The sequence below is a fragment of the Prinia subflava genome, chromosome 3, assembly GCF_021018805.1.
Source record: "Prinia subflava isolate CZ2003 ecotype Zambia chromosome 3, Cam_Psub_1.2, whole genome shotgun sequence".
Classification (NCBI taxonomy): Eukaryota; Metazoa; Chordata; class Aves; order Passeriformes; family Cisticolidae; genus Prinia; species Prinia subflava.
The window spans coordinates 46,077,839-46,099,021 of NC_086249.1; the positions used below are offsets into that span (position 1 = coordinate 46,077,839).

At 38.5% G+C, this 21,183-nt stretch overlaps 1 protein-coding gene across 1 annotated transcript in view; it reads right to left on the reverse strand.

The window, feature by feature from the left end:
* The window catches only part of GTF2F2 (general transcription factor IIF subunit 2), a 79,136-nt gene that overhangs the window by 55,526 nt on the left and 2,427 nt on the right, over positions 1-21,183 (reverse strand). Inside the window, exons 2-5 of the mRNA XM_063392133.1 lie at positions 16,937-17,010; positions 16,425-16,443; positions 15,461-15,605; positions 8,861-8,899 (exon numbers count right to left, since the gene is read on the reverse strand). Of these exons, the coding sequence (XP_063248203.1) occupies positions 8,861-8,899; positions 15,461-15,605; positions 16,425-16,443; positions 16,937-17,010 (277 nt within the window). The remainder of the gene's footprint in view (positions 1-8,860; positions 8,900-15,460; positions 15,606-16,424; positions 16,444-16,936; positions 17,011-21,183) is intronic.

The window sequence follows — 21,183 nt, forward strand, 5'->3', positions numbered from 1 at the left end:
CCTCAACCTACGAAAGAGAACCTGAAAAAAAAAGGGGGTTTTAAGTGAAAAATGTACTTCTCTAATCATTATTAAAATAAACACTTGTGTTGTTTGGTTGGTTTACTGCAAGCTGGTTGGCTTGTTTAAAATGAAAAGATTCATTACTTTATATAATTTTATCTGGATTTTTTTGTTTCTGTCTAAGTAACACTGACATCTATGGCACACATATAAAGTCTTCTACTGCAACACTAACTTTAATCTTGTTTCTTTTCCCTTTTTCATGAGCAGCGATGCATTTCCGCAAGTGTCAGGGTCTGAAATTTTTACATGCTACCTCTCATCAAAGGCATCTCACTCAGCTCTTTGAATTACACAGCAGAAAGAAACAAGGAGGTACAAAATTTAATTCCCTTCCCTATTCAGACCAAACAAATCCACAATGGCCTTGAATCATGCCATATCAGCTACAAGGAGACACTTCAAACTAGATATAAACTTGAGTAATTTCTCAGGACTGATGTGTCTTGTTTGGTATATGAACAAAAAGACCACATAAAACCTCAATAGTGTGAATAATGTTTCCCTTGTGCTCCTTAAACATACTAAATATAACATATTTTGCAAATGTTCAGTCAGTTAGGTGGATACTTGAGTTCCGTCACAGTAGAATGAGAGAGAAAAAGTACCCAGTTATGCATCAGCAACCTCTTCTGTCTTTTCTTTAAAGCTGGGAATTTCATATTCAATAACTACTATGGCAATATGAAAGCTGCAACATCAAGTGGTTAAGTCAGAAATACCCACAGTTTTTCTAACAACATTAACATTACTTAGTGTATGCTGTGCACTGTTTAAGTGACAACAGGTCACTTCTTTTCTACAGTAGGTAAAAACATCATCATTTGCAGAAAATCAGTGCCATTGTTACTTTTGCCTCTTAAAAGAATTACAGAGTTTCCACTCAGTAAGACGAGAAGAGGTTGAGAAAATTATCTTCTTTCTCCACTTCTTATTAGTATACAAGCAGAAGAAGGGCAGGCAACAAATTATAAAATTTAATAAGAGCCGTGTCTAATCCATTCATTTCTTTGCGTAGAAGGGTCATGTTGCCCCAATGCTGCTGACTGATAAATCAGGATTGGGGATGAAGAGTACAAGTTCACTTGGGTCTGTGACAAAATAAATACTATTTTCCTAGGCTGGGTCATCTTTGCTAAATAACTATTACATAAACCTAACATTGTCTGCTGCCCTGCAACACAAGGTAAATTGACAGAAAAGTGACTACAAGTTAAAAAAATGAAGGAATCCTTATATGAAGGGAGAGGCTTGCATAATTTACTGTGTTGAAACAAAATCAGTAAGTAAGGCACAGGAAATTTAGGATAAAAAAATAACACTTTGGGTTTTATTTATATTTGAAATAGACATTCTGTAACTCCTATGTATTGGTATATCACAGAGATCATTGTCTCAAAACACTGCCTCTGTGAATCATTACCATTCTCAAAAAAATGCCAGAAAACAAGCAGCATGGCAAGGACTGGGGAAGGTAGGAGGAAAATGCATGATGACACCTGAGGAACACAGATGAGCAAGCACTCTGAAAAAGAAACGGTGGTTGCCTTTCCTTCTGAAATTATGTAATATTCTGTAGAACTAGACAATCGATTTCTTCTCCCAAAACTGTTTGTAGTAGGAGTACCACACACAGCTAATGCAACAGTCTCCCAAGAAGCTGTTTCTATCTGTGCTGTTCAAAGCTGGTACAATAATTATAGCTGTAAGCAGCAGCTACTCGTTTAAAACAGTATTACAACATGATGATATGCAAGCTCAACATGCTAGGATTTCAAAACCACGTCGTTAGAAGATGACTCCTATAAACTGAGTCATTCTGAATGTCTGTAAGCTTCTCCTGATCATGCTAAAAATTACCACAATATTGCCTTGTTCACTGCTGGTGTGACTTTGGGGGACACATAACCTTGGTTTACACACAGTTCACAAAAGCCATCATCAGTCTGGGCACTATAGGGGGATTCTAGTAGCTGCATCTCAAACATTATTTCAGTTTTGTGAAAAGCTAGATCTCTACATTTTTCCAGGATGCATCTTTTTTTTTCCTTTGACACCACCAAATTTTCAGTGGCAGCTTTGTTCCAGGTATGGAAAGCCTGCCCTAACTGAAGCACAAGGTTTTCTTGCTCACAGCTCCTGAAGAGATATTTGGCATCCTGTGTAACGGGGTGGCACTTTACCAGCAACAGAATCACATCCAGCAGACCAGAATTCAGATTTAAAAACCCAAGGCTACTTGTTCGGGAAATGTCCTGGGAAGATGAAGTTCCAAGGGCCTTGCCAGAGTCTGGAGTCTGATGCTCAGGGAAGTCTGCAGTGCTGGACTCCCCCAGCTGTGAGAATGGGGAGGGAGAAGCGTGGTGAGAGAGCCTATGAGCACTAGGAGATGAATAGAAAGGGACTCAGTGTCACTCAGTGTCAGCTGAGGGTCTTGGTTTTGTGATCAAGACAGATGCCCACACAGTGGAACACTGAGGTTATACAATACAAGTTATGTTTAACAATCCTGAAATTTATAAATAAATAATGGGGGGGGGGGAAATCTTACAAAATTCTCTTTTTACTTTTCACATGCAAGCTTTCAAAGAGAAAATTTTCTTTATTGTAGCCAAAGTCAGAGGAATTATCTTTTTTTAAAAAATTGTTAATAGAAAACTACAAATCTCCTGCTGCAGCTCCACAGAAATCTATTTGTTAGCTCCTAGGAGGCTCCTGGTTTTAGACTTTAGTGAAAAGATGAAGTGAAAAACAACAACAAAAAAAATAACAGGTCAGAGGTGGATACAGACTCTCTCAATTAGGAAGAAAAAATAAGCAAACAAACTAGCAATGAACAGGCTGAGAAGGAAAAGATGTAAACAGACCGAGCAACCGTAATACCAAACCCAGTCATTTATTGCTTCTCTATTACTTAAATAAGGCCTTTGGCAAGTACTAGGGATAAAGCAGTACATTTTCTCAGAGCAGAAACTGGTAATCTCAGAGGAGACAAATTAAAGGTCCTGCCAGCCAGGTTGATAAGAATCAGCTAAAGAGAGGAAAAGGTACTCTTGAGGTTAGAAGTCTTATCAATACTAACATTATCTAAGGCCTGCAGCACTGCCAGGTCTTGTGACACTTCCAACACATTTTTTAAAAGGAACAGCAAATAAAGTTCTTTCCCAAAGGACAGAAATATAACATGTAGGCTATGTTATGCCTTCCCATACAATGATAAAAGTCCACTTCTGTAACTCTTCTGCCATGCCAACATTATGATTTCTGGGTTTGCCCACAGAGTTCCCTCAGACAACCTGCATGAGTAGGACAACATGCTGTAGCACAGCTACACACTGCTCCTGCATCACCACTGCTATTGGCAAGATGCTGGGGTTGGAAAACCCTGACAGCTCAGCAAGAGCACAAAATGAGCTTTGCTAGACTGTTTCTAGCTTTGCTATACTCAAGCATACAGAAAGCTCAGGTCCTCCAACTGCACTACTGCCTCTAGTGTTGTTGCAGCTGCAGTTACCAAAGGCAAAGATAAATTACTACACACAGTCTTGGAAGAGTCGATCTCGCTTTTGCTTTATTTGCTTTCCCCCAAAAAAGATATGACCGTGGTTAAAAAGAAGAACCTTTTAAGTAAATATCCCTGGTGGAAGCTGTGTAACAACAGTACAGAACCGGGGAAAAAAAAAGGCAGGCGGGAGAAGGATGGAAATAAAGTCTGAGTGTAACAGCATTGGATTAGCCTAAAGGTCTGCTTTGCTCAGCATCACAACTCCAGTAAAGCGGTCACATGTGGACATCTATGAAGAAACCCAAGGACAGTGCAGACATGCATGATTCTCCTACTGGGTCTGCATCCCAGTGTCCACCTGGCTTGGAGTCTCTCAAATCAGATGTCCCCTCGATCTTAGTCCCTTTAGGGGAATTTTGGCAGATGAGAAGCTCAACATAACTCAGAAATGTGAGCTCACAGCCCAGAAAGTCAATTGTATCCTGAGCTGCATCAAAGGAGGAGTGACATCTTTTGAAAAGAGTAGGTCAAGGGAGGCATTTCTGCCCCTCTCCACTCTCTTGAAACCCCATGCAGAATACTGCTTCCACCTTTGGGGTCTCCAGCAGAAGAAGGACACAGTCCTTCCTACAGATCCAGAAAAGGGCCACAAAGGTGATCAGAGGGCTGGAGCACCTCTCCTATGAGCACAGGCTGAGGGATTAGGGTTGTTCAGCCAGGAGAAAAGAAGGCTCCAGGGTGACCTTAGAGCACCTTCCAGTACCTAAAGGGGGCTACAGAAGAGAAGCTTTTGACAAGAGAATGTCATGACAGGACAAGGAACAAAGGCTTCTCAAAAGAGAAAAAGGGCAGATTTACATTATAGATTAGGAAAAAATTCTTTATTGTGAGGATAGTGAGACACTGGAACAGGCTGCACAGAAAAGTTGAGGATGCCTTGTCCCTGGCAGTGTTCCAGGCCAGGCTGGATGGAGCCCTGAGCAACCTGATCTAGTGGAGGGTGTCCCTGCCCATGGCAGGGGGATTGGAACCAGATGATCTTTTAAGTCTTTAAGGCAACCCAAACTATTCTATCATTCTACAATCTTTCATATCCCTTTGGTATCCTCTAAGGTTGTGTCAGCCTTTAGCAAATACCACCTTTATGTCCACATCTTCTGTCAAGGAATTCAATTACATTCTGAGTGCACAACCACCTCATTTTATTTACTTTGAAACTGACTCCTGCAAGTCTTACATCTGTTACATGTCAGTCTTGTACTGGCCAAGACAGAAAACACTTGATTTTCCTCTGCCCCTTTGATCCACCATTCAAGGCTCTGAATTTGCAATATTCCAAAAGTTTGAATCCATCAAATGTGATCATGGTAGTAGGTGGGTGAACTGCAATAATTAGCAAAATACTTCACAGAAGACAAACACGATTTGTGAAGTTATGATCTGCAATGCCAAGATGGCTAAGATTCCTGGAATTCTTCAAGAGTCATAAGGAAAACAAATAACTCTGGAACAAGCCAAAAGCACACTTCCATTTAGTTCAGTACTTCTACTGATGCCTTGGGAAGGCTGACCTGGAACAGAGACTGGACAGAGCTAGAGGATAAAGTAGGAATTTATTCAAAGGCATTTAAGGATGCACCTTGGGCAGTACAAGAGCTTGGCCAGGGCTACACCCAACGTGGACCCAAAATGGTCACAAAATGGAGGACCACTCACAAGGTCTCACACTTTTATAAATTTTGGTCCATTTGCGTATTTGGGTTAATTATCCAATCAGAGCTTCAGATTATGATGTCCCTTCCTTCTTGTTCTCTCTCTTCAGTCCACCATTGTTTATGCTTTTGGGCCAGAAAAGTTGTAACAGTTATCACTAGTCTCCATCTGGAAAAGGATTTGTTTTGTCTACGTACTCTCTGTGAAGAGAGTTTGCTAACAATAATTTATGTTAACTGCTTGAAAGAGGATAAAATCAAATGTGCATTTAGCAACTTTATACCATCCCATGTTATACCATAAGAAGTCTCTGTCTTTACCAAAAATTGCTGATTTTATCACATGGAGTTCAATGGTTATCATCATGTTTACAATGAATTTCAAATAATCCAACATATGTATAATCAACATGTGAATCCTTTTTTTACTACAATATCAAGAAATTGAGGAAGTGGTATCTACAAACAGTTTGAGTGTTGTATATTTGTGTCTGCAGTCACACTCATACACTCACAACTGGTACAATTTTAATACTAATTTCACCCTATATTTTCTGTCTACATACTCAAAGCTTGGGCAACATTATACACTCAAGTGCTGCCCATGCAGCTTCCATATATGCACTTCCACAAGGACAGCACCGAATTGCATTTGCTCTTACATGAGAACGCATTTCTTTACTGTATCATTCCCAGCAGACTACACAGGCTCAGAGCAGCAGCTTCTGCATATTTTTATTGGGGGGGAGCAGGTAACACTTTATACTGGCACAAATGCTTGGTTTTCACAGCTTCTGTCACCACTGACAGCACTTCCAGGTAGGTGCAAGCAATGCCATAAACAAACAAGAGCCATTTACACATATTTGGATTTAAATCGCTTGCTCATCCTCATATAGGACCAAGCAAAGCCAATCCTCATTCCTCTTTTCCTTCAGCTTACTGTGTCATTTGCTGTGCTCCTTTCACTTTTAGCATAAACCAGCCTTCAGGCACTAAACAACACTAGTTGAATCACCAAGCACTGTTTATCACAGGGTCTAAACAAATAGGATTTCTCTATGGAAAAACTGATCTAAAATTATAAAATGCAAAAGTAACTCAGATTTAGTTTAAGGAAATTTGTCTCACATATGCCTTGATTCCTGAATATTTTGACTGCAAACATCATTTGAGATATTATGGATTCTAAAGATTTTACAAAGGCTCAACCAAAAGGGACACTTCACAGAAGAAAAATCCAGGAGTTCCTGTTAAGTAAAACACCATCACTTGTGGTTCTGGAACTCTCAGAGCTGTGAATCATTAAAGGCTGGAAGAAGCTGGAACAGGTTGCCCAGAGAGGAGGCAGATGCTCATCTCTGGCAACATTCAAGTTTAGGTTGGACAGGGGCCTGTTTTAGTTGAAGATGGCCCTGCTCATTGCAGGGGTGTTGGACCAGGTGAGCTTTAAAGGCGCCTTTCAAACCAAACTGTTCTGCGATGCTATGAGAAGTATCTTGGGGAGGTACCATTGTGCTTTTACACTGTTCTTACACTCATCTCAAGGTATCTGCTGCTGACCACCACTGAGGACAGGACACCAGCTGGGTGACCTTTGGGCTGATCCAGTATCCCTCACAGCCTCTCTCATACAGCATCGTGTAGAGCACCAACACTACCATGGTTTTTCTAGGTGGTTTAGAACCATTCCAACAATAAATGTGGTTAAAAATGTCATACATAATACTAAGGATTTATGAAAAAAAATCTAAAGTTCGATAGCACCTTACCAATGTAAAAATCTTTTAAGGATGGAAATCAAATGGTTTCCAAATGTCCTATCTCATTTACTTTCTTTACTTACTATGAATAAACCTTACATATTTTTATTTACAGTAATATATATTTTTATTACAGTAATACCCAAAAGGATATTGTTATGCTAACATGCTAAATAAATACATAAAAGACATCATCTTTGCCTCAAAAGTACTTGATGTAGGCCAAGAAACAGTAGATTAACAGAAAAATTGCATACTAAATAACCTGAATTACTTGAGAGGTAGTTTGGAAAAGGTCATCTGAGTTCCACAATGATTCTGAGAAAAAACTGAACAAGCAAATAGTGTAACTGATGGCTGAGAATCCTCCTTTATATGCCCCAGGGTAACCAACTACCTTCACTCAGAGAGTGAAGTTTGATAACCATAACCAGTTTGATTCCATCAAATGGGTTTAGAACTCATCTTGTCAGCATATTTAAACAGCTCACACCATACAATAATTCATTCTTCTGGCCAAAACAAAATACAAACAACTAAACACGTGGCCATCTTACACAACATTCACAGGACAAGGAAGAGGCACCAAGAGTGAAGAGCAGACAATTCAACCATTCAAACACAAACCAAAACAAAATAAACTACAAAAGCCAAGCAAAAACAAGAGTGCACCCTTACAACTAAAAAAACAACTAAATGGAAGTATCAAAATTCTGATTCATTTTAGCAGTTAAAGTCTCAACATCTGATTTACACGAGACACTACACAGCAGTTAATCTCAGTTTTCAAGCGGTAAAAAATACCAATCTCTAGAAAGGAGACCTTCTTATCTTAAAACTGCACCACAATTCACACAGAATCAGAGTAAACAGGTTTTACCAACCAACTGAGAAGAACTGTGAGCTATAAAACACACCTTGGCTTCAGTGCAAGTCTGCAGACTATAACACAACCAACACCAGTCTTCTGACATGCTTAGGCCAGTGTAATAGAAGGAATCTCTATTTTACAAAGAATTCCCTGCTACAGAAGACAAAACCCAAACCCTACTTCTAGCCAGACAAAAATGATACACTTTTGACAATATTTGATGCTGAAATGCAATTCAAAGAAATCAGATATTAGAAAAAGCAGATGTCTCCATGTTTAAGTGTCCAAAAAGTACTTTCAAGAAGATACTTTAAACACCCACTAGCATTCCACATATTTAAGAAATGCTTTTAAGAAAATTAGGATTTTGAAACTCTCTCACATCTTTCACATGAGCCGTTACCTATCTGTGCCACTAACACTTAACAAGTGCCACTCTGGTCCCAGCACTATTTCATCCACCTGCATCAGAGATAATCCTACTTTTTATGGACCTTTTTTATGACTGTTTAGTTTATACAACTGGAAGCAAATAACAAAAGATATGGAAATGTGTTACAAACTTTTCAACCAAAAGAAAAGAATTCAAACTAAACTAAATTTATTTAAACAATAAGTCGAAACAAAAAAAAAGGTTGAGAAATAAATAAAAAATCTAAAACAACATTGCAAAGAACATTACGTTTCTAAACCTCTCTCTCATAATTTTATTCCCCTTTTTTAAAATTAAAAATATAAATAAATTAAACTTTTGGGCACAGCAGATAAGCAGTTAATGAAGTTATTTTTTAATGTTATGATATTCTACAAAATATAACAAAAACCACACTTTTTTAAACATCTACCAATTTTTGAAGAAGCAAAACATAAAATTACTCTGCAGTAATAAGTAACTTCTTAAGTTACTTATTACTTAAGATGCTTCAAAGAAAGCATTTGTACTCACCAGCACTGCCACTTTCTGATTTTTCTTCTGATTGGTTTTCTGGAAAAAAAAACCCAGAAAAGTAATTATAATGTTTCTGTGTTGATTGTTTGAATTACATCTAAAAACTGGGTTGCAAAGTAAAGAATGATAAAAGAAACTGTTAAATGAGAGAACTCTATTGCACCTCTGAACTCTGCAAGAAAAAAGTTATACATTTCTAGAAAATCAGTAGTAGGATTATGCTCAAGCAATGTACATTATTAATTTATCTCACTGGTCAGTCTCGACAAACAAATATTTTTGTATATTACAAAAATAATCAGGGTTCTGCAAAAGAATGTTCTTAATTAGATTTAGGTAAATTTTTGACCTTCATCAACCTCTTCTCTACCCTTTCTACAAGTCATGGAAGAATTTATTTCTTCAAGATTTTTCCTCTCTGATTATTTGTCCTCAAATGGTACTATAATCCACTGGTGGTTTTTTTGTCAGATATGTGTACTTGTCAAGTACAATACATTTAATCAGAAACATCTCCTGTTCCACGTAGCACAGAATCATAAGTATGTACGAAAAAGACACACAGTGTTGCAAAGTGATAAAAAAATTATCACTCTGGTGAATGGCAGTAGATTCAGAAACAGCTTTCTGCAAGAAATTCCAATCCTTCATTTCAAGAAATGGCTGCCAGTAGAAGTATTGTGGTAACCTGAGTTGTAACCCCTGCCAAATCCTAAAAGATTAAACCCCTCCATTAGTTTGTCAGTATTATATTTGACTGTTCCTCCTATATTTCTCCCTTTTATGCATCCTCTGATGCAGAGAACAAAAAGAACATTTTTCACTTCCCTGAAACACAGTTAGAAACAGTAAAACATACTTGTCCTTTGCTTTCAACTCAGGCAAGTTACAGCTGTCATTACAGGCTATTTACTTACAGGTAAGAGTGAATTACTGCTCTAGCTCAAAGTAATTTTCGAGTTCAGTTAGGTTGATAATTTCTGCCATTTACAGGCTGGGTATTAAAAGAACTGAAAACACGAAACATTTTAGAAAACCTTTTTCTTGCCACTGATTCTTGCTACCTTTGAAGGTTCCTGTCTCTCTTTTCTCATTGAGATGGCTTGAGAGGCTGAGGACTAAATACAAACAAAACCAGTACCTTACAGCTCCTTCCTTCTCTGCACCACGTGCCTGTCATTAGTCTTAGCAGCTGAAGGCACCTGCTTCCTCTGTGAGACACAATCATTCTATGGTCCCTTCCCAGCCAGGAGCATTCACAAAGTGAGTAAAGATCCCTGCCAACTTTCAGACATACATCCAGGACAGCCTGTTTGCAGAAAACCAAGTACTTTCCTGTTGATGTCATTTTTTGTGCATATTTGGCACATTTACAGCATGACATAAAACATATGCCCAACCAATACCCTAACTCAATTGTAGCTTAACAAAGTAAACATTCTGTACACACACAAGAGGCAGAGAGATACAAACATACAAAGATACCAACACCTGTCTGCAGTGAGAAATGAGATACAACTGGACTTTAAGCCGGTCAATTTCAAATCAGTTTCAATGGAAGACCAGAGCTACCTCACCGAAACTACTGCCAAAGACATCACACTTGAATATGGCTAAGAGCATCTCTGATTGAAATAGCAATAAATGTACCTCATGTCTACAGGGAAACTGGGTGTTTATATCTGCCCTCAGCAGCAGAGACAAAAAAACAGACAAAATTCAAGTCTTGAAAAAATGTGACATTTTTCTTCACCATTAGACAGCTCAGTTTTGCTACGATTAGGTCACAAGTTCTGCTTTAAAAATCTTCTCAGCATTAATATAATGAAGAAGGCATAGGAAGTTGTACTATATCTACTTAATGTATTTCATTAATGCAAACTACAGCTGCTCAGCCTCTTCTACAACATGCAAGAGTTGAAAAACATCAGACTGGGGTTGGTTAGTTGGAGTTTTTTGTTAGAGGGTTTTTTGGTGTCATTGTGGCAGTGGGTGGTAGCATGTTGGCTTTTTACATGCACATCAGTGAGACTGAAAACAAAAGGTATTTTAAATCAATGAAGTCTGCAATAAGACTATTCCCATCACATTTGGCCCATTCCAACAGACCATACATATATTTTGTGTGTTATATCCTCAATTGTTTAAATTTGTACAGGAATTAACAGTCTATAGTTTTAAGTAACAGAAATGAAAATAAAATTAGCTTATCTCTGCCAGCCAGCTGACCCTGCTCTACAGTACTTTTTTAACCCTCCAACAAGCATATGAAGTAATTAAATAAATATAATTTCCATTCTTTTGAGATGGAGAAGGGGTATGATGTAAGCAACTGCAAGTGTTTTCTAAATGGACTGTATGTCTCAATTCATACACACAAAATTTTGAGCCATCAAAATGATGTCTGTAATTAAACTAGCTTGAGCCAGAAATTCTCTGACCAAGGGTTTCATCTTTATGATTCTCAAAAATATTTGGAAATTTGTATAAATGCCATAGATTTGAAAGGCTGCTGTTGCTTTTATTTCTGTTGATCAAGAGGCTGCTGATCAGTTTTCTGCTTCTGCTAACAGTCCAGAAAATACTGAAGTACATAACAGAACAAAGAAGCCTTAGGTTAGATCCCAAAACCTTCTGGAGACTGTAATATGTGGTTAAGTGAACAGAAACAATTGGAAAGTACTGGTAGTACCAGTTCATGTAGACAGGTACACGTCAAAATTCCTCATCAGACACATCTGCACTAGGATGGCAGAAGAGTGAGGATGTTTATTTCCTAAATAAAGGAAATTGATGAGGAATTTATCTAATAGAACTGGAAATAGTATTACATGGCATCAAGATTCTGAGCACACTGTATTTTACTGAGAATAATTAAGTGTAATTAAAGAAGTAACTGCTTTAATGAAAGGTTTTTATTAGGATTTGCTCCCTTCACATTTCTTTAATGGTTGGATATATAGTTGATATTTAAAAACACATATATACAAAATACAGAATAAAAACCTCTGAATATTCTTTTTCATTGTAATACAATTGCACATTATATGTTGTATGGTAGGTGTGATTCAGTACAAACTCAGAAAAGGTCCTTTCATATATGAGAAGATGTATAAAGGAAAAAACCCTACAGTTCAAAACAATGGGAGAATTTTCAAGGAATGTGGGAATAAAAGAGCTGGTTTTGGGTATATAGGCAGAGTTATGTGTATTGTTGAACAAGAACACAGAAATAATTGAGTGTCATAAACTGAATTTCTAAAGGAGAGAAGGCTCAGGATACTGAAGAAAAACAAAATCTTAAAAACCAGCAATGTTCTGTGAAGCATGAAACAGTGAGACAATCCATGCATGGATGCTGCTCAGAAGCAAAGCTCTGCTATGTGTTCCGTCAATGGAATTCTCTGAACAGTTTTTACTTTCAGTAAGATGGAAAGAGCATGAAAGAGTTTAAAGATGCAAAAATAGACATTATGGCTATCCCACTTATGAAGGGGGAGTTGTGAAGATATATTCAAAATTTAAATAAAATGAATCATCTCATCCAACTTTACAGAAATATCTTATACTTTATTTGTGTCTACAGTGTAAAATCTTCTCCTCCACCCATCAGTCCTTTACAGTCTGGGACGCAATTGCCTGCCAAGTTCTGTGTTTTCACAAGTCCTATTAGCAATACATTTTTCCAAAAACCAGCCCAATAAGAAACTTTTATTATTATCTCTAACAAAGCTGCAATTTTATTTATATTAAGATGCAGTAAACCTAAACTACATGCTGGCAGAAACATCAAGCATCGGGCAATTAAGGCAGTAAGGGAAGTAATGTACAAGCATAATCAGAAAAAGTTTGCAGTTAAAGGTTTAGCAAAAGTGTCTTCCCATTCCTTCAACCAAGAAAGAAACTGTTCAATTACAGCATTATCTTGTGCTAGGGTGTCTGCCAGTGGGAAGTTCAGAAAACAATTTTAACCAAATATACCCTATGTATCAGGCCTCTGAATTGCCCCCAGATAGTTTCTAGCTATGTGCACATAAGAAGAATTCATTTTGTTCAATAAGACACATTAAAATATATGCAAAATCTTCTGCTTTTCACCCGCCAAAAAACCACAGCTATGATAGCTGATGACAAAGATAAGATGAAATGACTGGAAGCACAAATAGCATTGTTGCATAGCAACTGTTGATGTACATATGGTGATGTTTATGGAACAGAATGTAGTTCATATTTAATGCAGAAATAATACCAAAAGCAGCCTAGACAGCAAGATCTAGACGGCAAGAGACAAGTGTGCTTTGGATCCCTCTGCAGACATGACGGAAGCCATGCTGCCCACCAGCTTTGCTATACCCCTGCTCAGGAACGCCACCACAGGCCTCAGCGATCTGCCCAGCGATGAAGACAACGCAAGGTCCACATGTGCAACAGCCTTGCAGAGGAACTAGGGAGATATCTCACAACTACCACCTTCAGAGTACTCAGTATTATCCACTAGGGCTATTTCAAAATACAGAAAAAGGAAAAGAACAGAAATGGGAGAAATCCCAGAGTTAATCCAAAGAGAAGACGCATCACGTGTGAAAGCCAGCACAGGCCAGACTTTTAACAGGATCTGGGATGGGAGCTACTTTACCAAGCTTCCTATTAGCTCAGATACACACTGCAGAAGAGCAAGAAACTGCAATTCATAACATTTTGGACACGATAAATTGCAGGCTCTTAGAAGAGCCTACTGCTGTCCATTAACAGATATGGGACCACCAGAGATGCAGACATTTACAGTGAAAGAACTAAAGGATTTCTTCCAACACTACAACAGGAGAAGTTCAGTTAAGACAAAGCAAAACAAAACCCACAGAAAATCCATTCAGAAGACTAGTAATTACATCATGCAGAAAATATTAAATTATTTGTCAAATTTGATCTTTTTTGCTTGCTCTAAATGACCTGATGAGTCAATGTGAAGTACTGAATTATCCAGAATATAAAAACTGCCTACAGCATTTTCCAAGACCACAGCATATTTCAGAAAAACCATCAAAAAGACAGTCACTACAATGTAAGGATCCCAGGGTTAAAGAACTACACAGAAAATAGATCTTAGGACACTCAATGTGCTCAAAAAAAAGGGTGGAGGGAGAACAAATCACAAACACACAATCAAAAAAACCCCACCCTGTACAAACAAACCCAACTGCTTTACGCCATTTGCTCTGGTTGATTTAAGTCAGTCCTCAATAAGGGTATTGACTGAGAGCAATAGTGCATGAAGCACTTTTTTATCCATATCTCATTTGCCTAATTACTCAATTGCACCCTTCTAGATGACATGTGCAGTTCCAGAACAGCCTAATCTTTGGCCCATGGTTCAAACTGACATATTGCTTGTGTTACATGGTACAGTTTAAAAAAAGAAAAGGAACAAGATGCTTTTCAGAAAAAAAAGTATTAATTAAAATATGAAGACTAATACTGGTTTGTAAACCTAGGAATGAATGAATTTCAATTTCCTATTACTGCCTTACTGTAGATTGACTGATATGCAAAGATATTTAAGTTTTTATAGAGTGTTTTTCCATGGTCAACATAGTGGGGTTTCCCATGGGAATTTTCTGCCATCCAATACAGTAGCAGCCTTTCTTTCAGCTGGGACATCTGTACAGTCCACTCTTCAGACACCTGTTTTCCCACTAGCCATAATTCACTTTGAAATTTGTTGAAAATGGACATGGAGCTCAAAACAGGCCTACACATTTAAGTACATGAGTGTAACTTCAGAAACATGATGCCTGTAAAGAATCTGACTGGAATTTGGAGTATTTGTGTCACGTTCATTTTTAAAAGCAAAAACCAGTTAAGCAAGAAAAGCACAATAAAGTATATTTTTGATTGTAGTGTCACTGTACCAATTTAAATGCAACAGCAAAAGATTTTAGCCATTTTGCACTTAAATCAGTTTTAGAAAAACTCATTCACTGCATGTTGTGCTTGCTAATCTCAAACAAAAACAATTTTGACAGGGTCTATGGTTATTCAGTGCTTCATCCCAATAATTTCTCACATAACTAACTATCCTTTGCTTCCAGTTAATATAATAACTTCTACTCAGTAAATCTATGGTCCTAATAAAACTTTTTCTAGTTGCTAGGAAATGCAAGATTTTAAATTGATTAAATAAAAAAAATGGACAGAGGGAAAATCAGCATTCTTATAAAATTATACTCACAGTAGAGGCCAATTCAAGGAGAAAAAACTAAATACTAGTTCATACAGAAAACCATGGGAACACAAACCCACGTTTTTTCAGTCCAAACCCTAAAGGAGAATGTACACAATGTACTGCACTGTACTGCATTCCACGTTCCCTCTGCTCTCTCCAGCAGACTCAGAGCTGAAATGTGCATGGTAACCCCAGAGAACTTAAATCAGTTGCTCGATCACACCAAGTACACAGACAGACACAAAAAAATTATAACAGTGCAGAAAACAACAAAACAGCCAAAATCTGACTTCTGAGTCTTCTGTCTTTCACACCACTGAGTTTATTGAAAGCATTGACATGCTGGAGTCATAACAACCTTAATGCTAACTTACCTACTGAAGTTTCTGTGAACACTGTTAAGGTCTGTCCTCCCACACTTTGCAGAAGAAATGGATGTTCCCTTGGTGCACTGACTGAAGCCGGCTTTCCTCCGATATCATTGATGCTTGCAAGCTCTTCATTCAAAGTAAATGACACCTAGCAGTCACAATTGCCACAGTGTTACTACACAGACTCAATTATACTGTTTCACAACTTATGGGGAAACAAAAAGAGAGAAAACACAAGCAGTATAGCACATTTCTATTTCAAAAATAAAGGGTGATATAAGAGTCCTTCCACACTGATCTCTTGTTGAAATACATAATTCAAAGCTTTCATGTACTTCAAAAAATTTACTCAGCTTTCAAAAAGTTGTAAATTACTTCCTCCTGAAGTCAGAGAACAATTTGATTTTTACTTATTAAAATATACAGCATAATAGGTCTTCAGCCATTGCTCAGTATGAGTGCTGAAAAATGTTTTGCACAGCCAGGTGAGCTCAGAAAAAGCGCTGAAGTACCACAGCCAGTGTTACTAGCCTGGGACTCCTGAACTGCATACAGCCCAGAGGAGGTTTAAACACAGCTCCTTTGCCATGTTCACATTGTATGCTCAATACAGAAGCTAAGGAAGGGGTGACTGGATAACCAGAATCCCTAGACACAGGCTACAGCCAGGAACTTGAAGAGGGATACTTCACAACAGCACCGTGTGCTTTTCCTGTGCATCCTCCTTAGCCTTTTGTACTAACACATCTCAAAATGTTTGAAGAGAAGGTAATCAAAGTGAGGGAACAGAGAGACGTGATGCAAGTCCCACAGCCATCTATGGGCAGAGCTACTAACAGAACTCTCTCCTCCTCATTCTGTGGTACAGTGCTTTGCCAGAGGTATTACAAAAATTCCGTGACATTAGAAACCAGCACATTCTAAACAGTTTTTAGAATTCAAAACATAAACTTTAGCAATTACTTACTTCCGTTCTTCCTTGATTTCTGAAAAAGAAAATATTTAATATTTAATAAATATATAAATATTAAAAGTATTTAACAATGTTTCCATAACCTAATTCCTCAAGTTTAGCTTTCCTGATAAAAAAACAAATTCAAATTCTAGTTCTGTTATTCATCTTCACTCCCGAGCTGTTCAATTCTTTCTTATGCTGATGCCCAAGAGTAAATGGGAAAAGTCAGCATGTGAGAACAGAAGCAGCAAAATAAAACATGTAAATAAAAGCAAATTCCACAGTTAGGTTTCCTTAAACATAGGAAATCAAACCACATGTAACAGACAGAGTGACTCCCCAGTATAATTTTGTACAGTTTATATTCCTAACCACTACTGTGATACAAATGCTGTTCATGGATCAGAGAAATATGCACACTGTTGGCAAGAAATAGGACTGTGTCATAGAACAGGTGCAACACACTTATTTTATGCAGATAACTTCTAAAAAATGCAACCAGTAAATGTAGAGTAAAGGCTTACTTGACAATCCTTAGTTTTCCCACTTCACCTCTTCCTGAAGCTTTACTCCACTGTTGTGACAGGTATTTGGGGACCTAAGAAAAGACAACAGATTTCAAGAAAAGTAGATTTTCAAATTCTATACAAATAGTGTATGTGTAAATACTTTAAATGCTTTTAACCTGACCAGAATAAAGTATAAGCTAAATACAGTAGACAATAGAGAGCCACAGATGGTTTTGGTTGGCAGGGGCCTTAAGGGACAGCTAGTCCAAACCCCCTGCAATGAGCAAGAACATCTGCAACCAGGTCAGTTTGCTCAGGGCTCCATCCTGCCCAACCTTGAATGCTTCCAGGGATGCCACATCCACGACTTGTCTGGGCAACCTGTGCCAGTGCCTCACCACCCTCACCATAAAACACTTCTTCCTTACAACTAGTCTAAATCCACCCTCCTTTCACTTAAAACAACTACTCCTTGTCCAACTGCTATAGGCCCTACTAAAAGTCTGTCCCCATCTTTCCTTTTCATCAGCCCCCTTGAGGCACTGGAAGGCACCTGTAAGGTCTCCCCAGAGCCTTTTTCTCTCCAGGCTCAGCAGACCCAGCTCTCTTGATCTGTCTTCACAGAAGAGGTGCTCCAGCTCTCTGATCATCTTTGTGGCCTCCTTTGCACCTGCTGCAGCAAATCTGCATCCTTCCTATGCTGGGGACCTGAGCAGGACACAGCGGGGGGGTCTCACCAGAGCAGAGCAGAGGGGCAGAATCCCCTCCCTTAACATGCTGCCCATGCTGCTTTTGTTGCAGCCCTGGACAGAATTGCCTTTCTGGGCTGCAAGTGCACATTGCCAGGTCATGTCCAGCCCCTCATGTACCAGCACCCCCAAGTCCTTGCCCTCAGAGCTGCTCTCAGTCCTCTCCTCCCTCATCTTGCATTCATACTGGAGGCTACTTGAACCCAAATGCAGGATCTTGTGCTTGGCCTTGTTGAACTTTATGAAACTCATGCAAGCCCACTTCTCCAGATGTTACATACATATACACATACATGCACATATACATACATATATATATGTATATATATTCTGTTAGAGAGCAAAGAGAATAATGTAGTACAAAAATAACAGCAATGTAGAGCCTCAAATGAGAGAAAAATCTTAGTAACTTCAATCTCAAATACTACTATCCAATCATAAAAGGCAGAAGAAGATCAGCATCAAACTCTTAAACTAAGGAGTCTCAATATTTTATCGGGTAAAATTATACTTTTAAATATTCATTAGAAATTATCATCTCTGGGGGGAAAAAATCAACCAACCAATCACAGTAATGAAAACTTAGGCAATTTCTGCTATGAAGGGAAGGCTTAGAGTCTGGGAACCTCAGACACTTTGAACAGCAGACCACAGCCTACTGCCACTCCTCCAACAGCAGAACCACCTCAGGCAAATCTGTCTGCTGTCACACATTCCCATTTCTTTGCTGCACTGGGCAAAGTCTTTGTGCAGCTGGTCAGTACATGAAAAGAGAAGACTGATCTAGCTAGAGGGAGTGAGTGACTTCTATGTTTTAGCTGTATTGATTTTGTGTTTAGCAGGTGGAAAAACCAAAGCAGTTCCCCAACCCATTTTCCAGAACAGATACAAAAAGTAGTGATTAGTCCAGGGACAAGAACAAGACCTGCATAAAGTGAGGACTAAAAGCTGCTGCAGTGCTGTTTCCTCACCTACACACCAATTCTTTCAGTTGTAAAGGCTGTGCTATCTGCAGCATCGGGTGACCTGGGCTCAAAATGGACAATAAAGGCCTCTGGCAAGCAGCACACTCCTCAGAACTTTACAGCCATGTTCTTTACTGGCACAGCAAAGTTTGTCCTGGCTCACACAGTCCACAGCTACTGAAAACATCTGTGCTCACGTGGAAAAATGGTGTGAGGCACAGCCAGTAAGAAAGAGAAATGCACTAAGCTATGCCTGGGGCATTTCCTGTTTCAAGCGATAAATAAGCATTTTGAATCCTATTTTTTGTCTTACACAGAATAAAACTAACCTAAGCTGGGGAGAAAAAGAGCCTGTTCCAATAACTTGCTGACAAAGAACAACCTCCTAACTTCCTAAAGCTCAAATTAAATTAACACTAACTTTGCATTTATCAGTTCTTCAAGAACTCCAGAAGGTATCTTGGAACTGGTGCTTAGTTAGCACCTCCCTTTAGACTCACAGCACCCCATGAAGTATATGTGGAATAACTACAAAATCCAGATGCCTCCAGCTGCTCAGACAAACTAAATGGCAGTCCAGGTTCCCATAAAGTTCAGACAACTTTGGCCAAAAATATGACAAAAGCACAACAGAAAACCATGAATTGGCACAATCTATTGACATATATGTTTTCAGTTTTCAAAGTGATAACTTTCTACAGCAGATTCCACACCAGATCAGATACAGTTTTCTTTCTAAAGTCAATATAAATGCTATGACATGCTCCAGCTGTCTCAACAGCAATATTATTACATACTTGCACCTAATCTCTATTTATACTGCCAGCTAATAAGGTAGATGTACATTCAGTATGAGTGGACAAGGACTGAAGGGCTCTCATGGTTAAAATCTCTGACTTGCTATATAATACATTCAGACTGGGAATTGAGTCAGATTAAGAGGCTGCAGATCAATCATACTCCTTCCCACTGCATGGGAAAGTCTCAAAGAGTGCATTTAGTCATCTTTCTGCTGGCCTGCCTGCAGTCAAGGGCTATGCAGAGAGAGACAAAGGGTTATGAAGGGCTGTAATCAAAGGATTACTTCCAGCTATCCAAAGGTACTTCAGATAAAACCAGGTGCTACTCACAAACCCACATGCTAATGACGTCAAAAATCGGGAAAGACTAAATAAAGTCTTAAATGTCGTAGACATCTCATTATGCACCTTTCTTTTAACATAATAGTTGTGGTAAAGAGTCAGGTTTCAAAGTCTTAACAATCCTCAAAAGAACACACAGAAAACAAGAGCAATCTGTTTTTTACAGGGCAGAATTTTCACAGATCCCACAGCAGGATTTTGAACAATACATACCCACAGAAAGAGTAGCCTGTGGACTGAGAACCCGCCCAGCTGAAAGGCTACTGATCGTAGCCTTTCAGGACAAGTGGCCTTTATTCTGGGATTTGTAGGTAAGAACATTCTTCTCTCCAAAAAAGAAAAAAATACAGTTTCATCACTTGAACAAATCTGACGTACTGAGGAGCATCACTTCAAGACCTCTTCCCAGTGCTGATCTCTTGCTACTCATATCACACCACCGCCCAGGCTGCAGTACATGAGGCACACTGCAGGCAGTGTAGGACACAAGGGCCCCTGCTCCACTCACCTTTCAGCTGGGCACAGCTTCCTACCCCCTCTTTAGAAGAAAACACACAAGCAGCCCTTATCTGCAACACACTACTTCCACTTTTCTGCAAAAAAAATTAAATTAGCTCTTTCTCTATATAGCAATCCATACGCAGTGCATACAACAGAAACTAAGGCTGATGTCAGATTCTATGTTTTAATTTTTCTTTGAACATACAAAAAATAATTAACGATATCATCTTTCTAGCTATAGAACAATGAAGCAGATTAAACAAAAAAATCTGACCATCACACTCAGTGAACAAGAAATTAACATTCTAATGACTAACACTAAATGAGCTTCACATTACCACAAGTACATAAAATAATCTTACCTTTTCTCCACCTTAGCTTTCACTGAAAACACAGAAATAAAAATCCAGTTGCTTTCTGGATTTGTACTAAAGCAAGTCACTTTATCGTGCCTCCTTTTACTCATGCTCATGCTTCTAAAATACTCATCACCGCATTTTTTTATTGCCTGTTAAGTAGTCTCTCTGGAATACTTCCTGTGCTAGCACAGTGCATGATAAAAGGAAATCAAATAAGCCAGGTTTTTTATTCCATCAGAAGTGAGTGCTCTCTCCCTCAAAGGAAGGATAAATTCAGCCTCGTTGTCCTAGCTAGTGAAGATAAAAAGTACAGGTACTATGCACTGTCTTGCCTCTGAGTTGGAAGTCCTACTAACAGATGTGGTTGTTTGCAAGTTCAAGTCCAAGGAAATCAAACAATAAAATCTTGCATACCCCATGTTATGGTCTATCAGTGCTAACATCTTTTCAATATTTTTTACTATCATTAATATACAAGAAGACAGATGTAAGTTCAGAACACACGCATGAAGGACTACATCAGCATTCACTTGGACGGGTAACACT